This window comes from Chiloscyllium plagiosum, chromosome 2 (assembly GCF_004010195.1).
Source record: "Chiloscyllium plagiosum isolate BGI_BamShark_2017 chromosome 2, ASM401019v2, whole genome shotgun sequence".
NCBI lineage: Eukaryota > Metazoa > Chordata > Chondrichthyes > Orectolobiformes > Hemiscylliidae > Chiloscyllium > Chiloscyllium plagiosum.
The window spans coordinates 137,710,184-137,721,443 of NC_057711.1; the positions used below are offsets into that span (position 1 = coordinate 137,710,184).

At 43.0% G+C, this 11,260-nt stretch overlaps 1 protein-coding gene across 4 annotated transcripts in view; it reads right to left on the minus strand.

Annotated features, from left to right (window-relative positions):
- focad (focadhesin) overlaps window positions 1-11,260 on the minus strand; it is a 201,930-nt gene that overhangs the window by 71,602 nt on the left and 119,068 nt on the right. For all 4 annotated transcript variants that reach the window (XM_043718981.1, XM_043718998.1, XM_043718973.1 and 1 more), the window contains exon 28: window positions 2,925-3,014. In XM_043718981.1, the coding sequence (XP_043574916.1) occupies window positions 2,925-3,014 (90 nt within the window). The remainder of the gene's footprint in view (window positions 1-2,924; window positions 3,015-11,260) is intronic.

Sequence of the window (11,260 nt, forward strand, 5' to 3'; positions counted from 1 at the left end):
GTAAAGACTAATACTTTGGAAAGTGAAACAAATGAAGTCCACATTCTGAATGTAAAACTCCACAGGTTTCAAAACCAATCCACATGACATGCTGAGGTGATGATGTGGCAGTCATAATCCTGTTAGTATCTCTAATCCAGGGTGTTAGTGAAGACTTTGAACACTCTGAGTAGGCACGCACGACTAAATCTGTCGCACTGTCATAGTTACCATGGAGAAAGTGAGGACCGCAGATGCTGGAGATCAGTGTCGAGAGTGTCGATGCCGGAAAAGCACAGCAGGTCAGGCAGTATCTGAGGAGCAGAAGAATCGATGTTTCAGGCATAAGCCCTTCATTCTGATGAAGGGCTTATGCCCGAAATATTGATTCTCTTGCTCCTCAGATACTGCCTGACCTGCTGTGCTTTTTCAGCACCACACTCTTGACTCTGTCATGGTTACCATGTCCTGTGCAACTCAGCGCTGGTGGTAACAAAGTTGCCTCAAGAGGCTCGAAGGAGGGCAGTCAATACAAGGGAACGTGAGGAGACAGTTTGCTTCAATTGTGTCACTGATTCCCTTTCGAAATTTTTATCTTTCAAACAGCAGAAGTTCTGAGGCAAAGAGAGAAGAATCTCTTACCCCTGCACTACTCCAAGGTGGACTGTATGGAATCAGTACAGAAGGAAGCTATTCAACCCATCATGTCTGTACTGGCTCCTGAAAGAGCTACCTAGCTTGTCACGCTCTCCAGCCCTAGCTCCACAGCCCTGTAGTAGGCCGACATTCTCTACCAAGTGCTCAAAACATGCATCATGGAGAATGTGCTCTTTTGAATTATTTTCTCAAACGTAAAAACAAACCTACTCGCTGCACAAATGATTTTATCTGAAACCTCTCTACTCAGTGGCAGCCGAGTTCAATGGCCGCTATCGCAGTCAGGTGGGTCTCCAAGATGTATCACAGCCAGAACAGGGATTGAACCGACACTGTTGTTTCTAGACTGGGTGGTTAAAAAGGCATTTAGTACGTTTGCCTTCATTGCTCAAAACGTTGAGTATAGGTGTTGGGATATCATGTTGAGGTTGTACAGGGCATTGGTGAGGCTCTTCTGGAATACTTTCCCAATTCTGGTCACCCAGTTAGAGGAAGGATATCATTAAGCTGGAGAGGATTCAGAAGAGATTTACCAGGATGTTGTTGGGTATAGAAGGTTTGAGTTATAAAGAAAGACTGGGACTTTTTTCACTGGAGTGTAGGAGGTTGAAAAGTGACCTTACAGAAGTTTATAAAATAATGAGAGGTATAGATAGAATAATAGGAAGGTAATTGTGTGTTTCCTTAGGATTGTTGGATTTCAAGACGAGAGGACACATTCTTTAGGTGAGCAGAGAGAGATTTAAAAAAGACATGAGGAGCAAATATTTTACCCAGAGAGTAGTTTGCATGTGAAATGAACTTCCTAAGGAAGTGGTGGACATGGGTATAATACAATGTGGAAAAGGCATTTGGGTAAGGACATGAATAGGAAAGGTTTGGAGGGATATGGGCCAAGGGCAGGCAGGTGGGACTAGGTACGTTTGAGATTGTGCTCAGCATGGACTGGTTGGACGGGAGGGGCTGTTTCAGCACTGTATGATGCTATGACTCTATATTCTGCAAAAACTCTCATCAGATAACCAAATGAGCTAAATGACAGTGATTAGCATTGCTGTCTTACAGCGCCAGGGACCAGAGTTGGATTCTATCCTCAGGTGACTGTCTGTGTGGGGTTTGTACGTTCTCCCCATGTCTGTGTGGGTTTCCTCAGGGTGCTCCAGTTTCCTCTCATAGTCCAAAGATGCACAGGTTAAGTGGATTGGCCGTGCTAAATTGCCCATAGTGGACAGTGAGGACTGCAGATGCTGGAGATCAAAATTGAAAGGTGTGGCACTGGAAAAGCACAGCAGGTCAGGCAACATCTGAGGAGCAGGAGAATTGATGTTTTGAGCATAAGTCCTTCATTAGGAATTGCCCATAGTTTAGGGTGTAGGTTTGATATCCAGATGTTTCATTACCTGACTAGGTAACATCATCAGTGGCGACCTCCAAGTGAAGCGAAGCTGTTATCTCCTGCTTTCTATTTATATGTTTGTCCTGGATGGGGTTCCTGGGGTTTGTGGCGATGTCATTTCCTGTTTATTTTCTGAGGGGTTGATAGATGGTATCTAGATCTATGTGCTTGTTTATGGTGTTGTGGTTGGAGTGCCAGGTCTCTAGGAATTCTCTGACATGTCTTTGCTTAGCCTGTCCCAGGATAGATGTGAAAGCAGGAGACAACACTTCGTTTCACTTGGAGGTCGCCACTAACAATGTTACCTAGCCAGGTAATGAAACGTCTGGATATCAAACCTACAGCTCAGTGAGCAAACCTACACCCTAAACCTCAACCTGAGCTACAAACTTTGCAAAAATTGCCCATAGTATCCAGGGATGTACAGGCTAGGTGCATTACCCATGGGAAATGCAAGGTTACAGGGATAGGGTAGTGGGGTGGGACTGGGTGGGATGCACTTCATTGGGTCGGTATGGACTCGACACACTGGAATCTAGAATTCTATGACAGTTCACAAAAGCACATCAAACATCAAGCTTAGAATTCAGTTACAGCACCCACAATACCACTTGCCAGAGCTAAAACTGTACATTCAGATGATCACCTTCCCACTTAATTTGTGGGTGTATATTATTTATTTTAGGAATTATTTGCTGAATGCATTGTATTATAAACAGAACAAGAATAGTTGAACTGGATGCTCCGAGAATGTAGAAACAGCTGTTGACAGATGAAGAAACAGCTGAATTTAACTTGTAAAAAATTTACATCTGACAAGTTCATTGTTACCACTTACTGAATTTATAATCATTCCTTAAGGTAAAATAAACGAAAGGTAATCAAACCGCACTGGTGTTCCAAGCTGGTATCAAATGAACATTTCTCCAGAGCATCCAGTGACTTCATGAGCAGTAAATTCATCTTCTGCCCGGAGACATCACTGCCAAAAAAATGACAGAAGACATTAAGTTCAAATACATTACCTCATGCTCAGAAACTGACATTGTCCATTCCGTAAATTCAACCATGAAATAGTTTGAAATAATGCATGCTGTGCTTGAGAATCTGAAGTGATATAAATTTCAACAGGACAGGAGGGGTTAAAAACAGTCTGCACTCACAACAACTCTGGTTCTAAATGGCTTCTTTCGCATACATCTCTTTGGTTACACACAAAATCCCTCTCCATTCATGCATTATTGAACACAGTTTGCAGTATCTCCATGGGGGGAGAGTGCAATACAGAACAGTCACGTACTTAAGATCATGATTCCCTGATTTTCACGACTACAGTTTTGAACATTTATTTTTTTCTGCATTTTCCTTGTTATTGTAATGGTCACATGGCTTTGATCTCCACTTCTCTTGCTTTATACTGAGAATGCGGCAAAAGACTTCAAAGAGCACCATGTAATAGAGTAAGCAATCCTCACCGCAACATCAGGCTGTCATGATTAAAGACACTGTTGTCCTGGAGAGTTCAATATTATCTAACATCCTGTCAATTTCCACCTGGAATCCTGTACTAAAATTATACTCCCTCTTTGGTTCATTCCTCTCTAAGAGAACAAGAAAATTGTGATGCATACTTCAAAAAGGTCCAGTTAACATTTTATATCTTCTTCTTTCTTCTCATTCTTAATTGTTTACTTCTGTGAATTCAGATCTGTCGCTGATTCAAGATGCTATATAAATGCAGTGATAGGAGAAATTGTACGACTAGCCAAGAGGAAAGGGAAGCGTGCATAAGGTCTGGGCAGCTAAGAACAGAATGGGCCCTGGAGGAACATCGGAAGACTAGGACAAGTCTTAAACGAGGAATCAAGCGGGTTAACAGGGGTTATGAAATAGCTTTAGTGATCAGAACTAAGGAGAATCCCAAAGTATTTTATTCTTATTTAAGAAGCAGGCTGTAACTAGAGAAAGAATTAGTCCACTAAAGGATAATGAAGGAAGGCTGTGTGTCGAACCTGAGCGAATGGGTGAGATCTTGAATGATTACTTTGCATCAGCATTCACTGAGGAGAGGAACATGGTGAATGTTGAGATTAGAGACAGAAGTTTGATTAGTCTGGATCACGTTGGCATAAGTAGGGAAGATGTGTTGGGTAGGCTATGGGTTATTAAGGTGGACAAATCCCCTGGACCGGATGGGATCTATCCCAGGTTGCTGAGGGAGGCAAGGGAGGAAATAGCTGGGACCCTGACAAATATATTTGTGGCATCTTTAAGCACAGGTGAGGTGCCGGAGGACTGGAAGGTTGCTCATGTTGTCCCCCTGTACAAGAAGGGTAGTAGGGATATTTTGGGTAACTACAGACCAGTGAGCCTGACGTCAGTGGTGGCAAAGTTGCTGGAAAAGGTACTGAAGGATAGGATCTATTTATATTTAGAAAGGAATGGGCTTATCAGTGATAGGCAACATGGTTTTGTGCAGGGGAGATCGTGCCTTACCAACTTAATAGAATTCTTTGAGGAAAGAAACAAAGTTGATAGATGAAGGAAAGGCTGTAGATGTCATATACATGGACTTTAGTAAGGCGTTTGAGAAGATTCCCCATGGTAAACTAATAGAGAAAGTGAAGTCACATGATGTGCAGGGTGTTCTAGCTAGGTGGATAAAGAACTGGTTGAGCAACAGGAGGCAGAGAGTTTTACTTGAAGGGAGTTTCTCGAAATGGAGAAAGGTGACCAGTGGTGTTCCACAGGGGTCAGTGTTGGGGCCACTGTTGTTTGAGAGATACACAAATGATCTGGAAGAGAGCACTGTTGGTATGATAGCAAGTTTGCAGATGACACGAAGATTGGTGGAGTAGCATAAAGCATAAGGGACTGTCAAAGGATACAGGAGGATATAGACAGCCTGGAGAGTTGGGCAGAAATGTGGCAGATGGGGTTCAATCCAGACAAATGTGAGGTGATGCATTTAGGTAAAACCAATGACTGCAGATGCTGGAAACCAGATTCTGGATTAGTGGTGCTGGAAGAGCACAGCAGTTCAGGCAGCATCTGAGGAGCAGTAAAATCGACGTTACGGGCAAAAGCCCTGCATCAGAAATAAAGGCAGAGAGCCTGAAGCGTGGAGAGATAAGCTAGAGGAGGGTGTACAATGAATGGAAGAGCCTTGGGAAAAGTTGATGGGCAGAGAGATCTGGGAGTGCAGGTCCATTGTACCCTGAAGGTTGTTGCACAGGTGGATAAAGTGGTCAAGAAGGCATATGGTATGCTCGCCTTCATTGGACGGGGTATTGTACAAGACATTGGTTCGGCCGCATTTAGAATACTGTGTACAGTTCTGGTCGCCACATTGCCAAAAGGATGTGGACACTTTGGAGAGGGTGCAGAGAAGGTTTACAAGGATGTTGCCTGGTATGGAAGTACTAGCTATGAAAAGAGGTTGAGTAGGTTAGATTTGTTTTCATTAGAAAAAATAGAGATTGAGAGGGGACCTGAGAGAGGTTTACAAAATCATGAAGGGTATAGACAGGGTGGATAGAGATAAGCTTTTTCCCAGGGTGAAGGATTCAATAACGAGAGGTCACGCTTTCAAGGTGAGAGGTGAAAAGTTTAAGGGGGATACACGCGGCATGTACTTCACACAGAGAGTGGTGGGTGTCTGGAAAGTGTTGCCAGCAGAGGTGGTAGACGCAGGCATGGTAGATTCATTTAAGATGCGTCTGAACAGATGGATGAGTCGGTGGGGAGCAGAGGGATACAGATGCTTAGGAATTGGGTGACAGGTTTAGACAGTAGACTTGGATCGGCTCAGGCTTGGAGGGCCGAAGGGCCTGTTCCTGGGCTGTAAATTTTCTTTTTTCTTTCATCAGTGAAAGCATTCTCTTCGGTCATCACTCAATTTTCAAAGAGCTATACAACACAGGAACAGGCCCTTCTGCCCACCAAGCCTGCACTAACGAATGATGCCTTTCGAAATTAAAAATCTTTTGCCTCTACACAGTTAAGATCCCTCTATTCCTTGCCTATCCATACACCCATCAATATGCCTCTTAAGTACTGCGATTGTTTGCAGATGACACCAAAATTGGTGGTGTAGTGGACAGTGAACATGGTTATCTCAGAGTACAATTGGACCTTGATCAGATGGGCCGAGGAGTGGCAGATGGAGTTTGATTTAGATAAATGTGAGGTGCTGCATTTTGGAAAGGCAAATCGGGGCAGGACTTATACTTAATAGGAAGATCCTGGGGCGTGTTGCTGAACAAAAAGACATTGGGGTACAGATTCATCGTTTCTTAAAGGTGGAACCGCAGGTAGATAGGATAGTGAAGGTGGCATTTGGAATGCTTTCCTTTTTGGTCAGTGCATTGAGTATAGGATTTGGAATGTTATGTTGCAGCTGTACAGGACATTGGTGAGGCAATCCCCGTCTCCCTGTTATAGGAAGGATGTTGTGAAACTTGAAAGAGATCAGAAAAGATTTGCAAGAATGTTGCCAGGGTTGGCAGGTTTGAGCTATAAGGAGAGGCTGATTTGGCTGGGGCTGTTTTCCCTGGAGCATCAGAGACTGAGGGGTGACCTTATAGAGGTTAATAAAATTATGAGGGGCATGGATAGGGTGAAGGGCCCAGGTCTTTTTCCCAAGATAGTCCAAAACTAGATGGCATAAATTTAAGGAGAAAGGGGAATGATTTAAAAGGGACTCGAGGGGCAACTTTTTCACATTGTGGGTGGTGCATGTATAGAATGAACTGCCAGAAAAGGTGGTGGGTACCACGCCAACATTTCAACGGCATCTGGATGGCTACATGAATAGGAAGAGTTTAGAGGGATGTGGGTCAGATGCTGACAAATTGGAACTAGATTAATTTAGGATATCTAAGTTGGCATGGACGAGTTGGACTGAAAGGTCTGTTTCTGTGTTGTACATCTCTGTGACTCCATGACCACCTCTGGCAGCACATTCCTGTCAATTACCATCCTCTGTGTAAAAAAAAAACTTTCCTCTCACATCTCTTTTAAACTTATCCCCTTATACCTTTAACCTTTGTCCCCAAGTAATTGACATTTCTACCCTGGGAAAAAGATTCCGACTATCCATTTTATCCATGCCCCCCCATAATTTTATAAACTTCAATGAGGTCACCCCATATCCTCCAACTTTCAAGCAAAATCTCACCAAGTTTGTACAATCTCTTGTCATAGTTAGTATCCTCCAACATCTGGTGAACCATTTCTGTACACTCTCCACACCTTCTAGTAGTGTGGTGACCACAACTGTACACAATATTCTAAATGTGGCCAAGCTAAAGTTCAATACAGCTGCAACATGACTTGTCAGTTTTTATGTTCTACGCCCTGACCAATGAAGGCAAGGATGCCATATGGCTTGACCACGTTATCCACTTGGGTTACCACTTCCAGGGAACTATGGACCAGTTGGCCTGGATTCCTTTGTGCATTGATACTACCAAGAGTTCTGCTAATGTACGATTCCCTCCTGCACTATATCTTCCAAAATACATCACTTCACATTGGTCCATGTTAAACTCCATCTGCCATTTCTCTGCCCAAGCCTCCAGCCTATTTACATCTTGCTGTATCCTCTGGTAATCCACCCGCAGCTCCCCCAATCTTTGTGTTATCTGTAAACGTACTAATCAGGCTGCCTGTATTCACCTCCAAATCGTTCATAGACATATTACATACAACAGGTGTCCCAGCACCGATCCCTATGGAACACCACTGGTCACAGGTCTCCAGTCAGAACAAATGCCCTTCTACTACTTTCTGTCTTCCATGACGAAGCTGGTGTCTATGACGAAGTTGGTGTCTATCTTACCAGCTTATTGTGGATCCCATGTGACCTCATATCTTGTATCAGCCTACCATGAGAGACCTTGTCAAAGCCTTGCTAAAATCCATACAGATAACATCTGCTGCCCTTATCAATCACCTTCATCACTTCCTCAGAAAACTCAATCAAGTTGGTGAGACATGACCTTTCCTACATGAAGCCATGTTGCCTATCGCTCATAAGTCCATATTTTTCCAAATGTGATTAAAGCCTATTCTCCTGTAATTTCCCAACCGCTGATGTAAGACTCACTGCACTGGGATTTCCTGGATTATCTCTGCTGACCTTATTAAATGAAGGAACAATGTTGGTTATTCTCAAGCCCTCTGGGACCTCTGCTGTGATCAAAGAGGATGCAAAGATTGTGTATAAGGCCCCAGCAATTTCTTGACCTGCCTCCCTCAGCATTCTGGGATAGATTCTAACAGAGGTCATGGAAATGTGTCTACCTTTATGCATTTTAAAACACCCAACACCTTTTTATTTCATACTGATGTGTCCCAGAATATCAACATATCCCTCCTGAGAATCACCATCCCCCATGTTCTTGAAAACCGGTGCAAAGTAAAACATAAAAGTGGTCGATTGAGAGTAACATGGATCTTGCAGCTGCTCCTGAGATTGCAAGCCGACTTCTTGATTTCTTATAGTTACTACATTTCAGTCATCTTAGATTTTTAGTTTGATTCATTTTGGTTCTTTTGTAGTCTATTTTCACACAGAGTGATTTGTGTGTGGAATGAATTATCAGACTAAGCGATGGATATAGGTAGAGTTACAATGTTAAAAAGACATTTGTATTAGTACATGAATAAGAAATGTTTGGAGGGATATGGACCAAGCGAAGACAGGTGGGACTAGTTTAGTTTGGGATTATGTTCGGCATGGACTGGTTAGACTGAAAGGTCTGATTCCGTGCTGTATAACTATTTGTTAAGGACCTCACCCACTTCCTCTGGTTCCATTCATAAATTCCCACCTTTTCCTTAAGTGAACCCATTCTTTCCCTAACCAACCTTTTGCTCCTTATATATGTTTACACTGCCTTGGGATTTACTTTAATCCTGTTTGCCAAAAACATTTCATGGTCCCATATGGCCCTCCGAATTCCTTGATTAAGTTCTTTCCTGCTATCTCTGTATTCTTTGAGGGCTCTGTGTCTTCAGTTTCTTAAACCTTACATATCCTTCCTTTTACATTGACTGCGCTCACAATTTCTCTTGTCACCCAAAATACCTGGGCCTTGCCATCCCTATCCTTCATTTTCAAAGGAGCATGCTGGTCCTAAACTCTCATCAAATGGCCTTTAAAAGACTCTCACATGTTATATGCAGATTAACCCTCAAATAGCCACCCACAATCTACATTCACCAGTTCCTGCCTAATATTATGGGAATTAGTTTTCCCCCAGTTTAGTACTTTCACCCGAAGACTAGCCTCATCCTTATGCACAAGTGACTTCAAACCGACAGATGTTACAACAGAGGGGAACCCCTCTGCTAATTAAAACCCAACACACAGATAAGCTCACCTCACACTGCAATCTGTTAAATTTGAAGAGGCAAAGAGCTATCCCAGATTTCACTTTTTAAAAGTCAAAATGAACAATTTTATTCTTTAAGTCCAACAGAGAACATTAAAACCACAACTGTTTGTAACTCCTTTCTCTTAAACCTATCTTTTATCTCCCACTCTACAATACTGCTCCGATAAAAAACCCTAATTAAGATTTACAAAAAAAAAATCATGTTTCAAAGCCAGTCAACTTCATTGATTCTCCTCTGTAGATTTTCCTCTGTATTTTCCTGGGTTGTTATTTCTTCAGTATTCTGCTGCACCACTTTTCTCATGGACAGGTACCTTTCAGAGAGTTACTCGGCTAGCAGGCTGTACTTGTGGGTGCTCTTTGCTGTTCTTCCATAACTGTTCAAAATATCCGGTTTTAAACCCCAAAACATCAGATCATTTCATTGGTTTGACGTCATCCCCAACAGTAAAATTCAAATTAGATTGGGTTTTGGTCTCTGGGTCATAATTTAAACTGATTGACCAAATTTGAATTTGTTTTTTGTACCATGGGAATACAACTCCAGCTATTTGTTTCAATCAAATGTTACATTTTTAAGTTGTTCAGCACATTGTGCTTTCAGTCAATCCTTGCCAACTTCCTCTCTCTCAAAGATACAGTACACACCAACACCTTCATAATACAGAATTATGGTCACTGTTCCCCAAATGCTCCCCTACTTAAACTTTGATCACCTGGCAAGGCTCATTCCCCAGCAGCAGGTCCAGTATGGCCCCTTTCTGAATCAGACTATTTACATATTGTTACAAGAAACCCTCCTGAACACACCAAACAAACTCTCCCCCATCCAAACCCCGAGTACTAAGTGAGCCCAGTCAATACAGGGGAAGTTAAAATCACCCACAATAACTCTGTTGGTTTTACATTTTCCCATAACCTGTCCACATACCTGATCCTCTATCAAGCTCTGGCTGTTGGGAGACCTGTAGTACAATCCCAAAGTGACTGAACCCTTCCTATTCCTGACCTCTATTCACCGGATGAGCCCTCAAAGGTGTCCCCTCCCTCAGTACAGCTGTGATAGTGTCCCTAATGCAGTTCCCCCACCTCTTACACATCCCTTTCTATCTTGTCTGAAACAAATCAATCCCAGAACATTAAGGTGCCAGTCTTGGCCCTCTCCCTGTAATAGCCACATCATATTAATCCAAGCTGTAAGGTCACTTGCCTAACCTGTCATATTCCTCATATTAAAACAAACACACTTCAGATCACCAGTCCCGCCTTGTTTAATAGTCTCTCTTTGTCTGTTTGTCCTTTTCATTTTACCAGCCTGAATCTCTGACTCTCCTCAGTCACTTTACTTGTTGACCTACTGCTTTGACTCCTGCCCTACCACATTCATTTAAACCCTCCCGAGTGTTAACAGCAAGCCTCCCTGCCAGGACATTGATGCCCTTCCAGTTTAGCTGCAATCTGTCCTTCTTGTACGAATCCCACCTGCCCTGGATCAGAAATCGGCTAGCTGTAAGAAGACAGAGGGTGGTGGCTGATGGGAAATAGAACATAGAACATAGAACAGTACAGCACAGAACAGGCCCATCAGCCCACGTTGTGCCGACCACTGATCCTCATGTCTGCACCCTCAAATTTCTGTGACCATATGTATGCCTAGGAGTCTCTTAAATGTCCCCAATGACCCTGCCTCCACAACTGCTGCTGGCAACGCATTCCATGCTCTCACAACTCTCTGTGTAAAGAACCCGCCTCTGACATCCCCTCTATACTTTCCTCCAACCAGCTTAAAACTATGACCCCTCATGTTAGCCATTTCTGCCCTGGG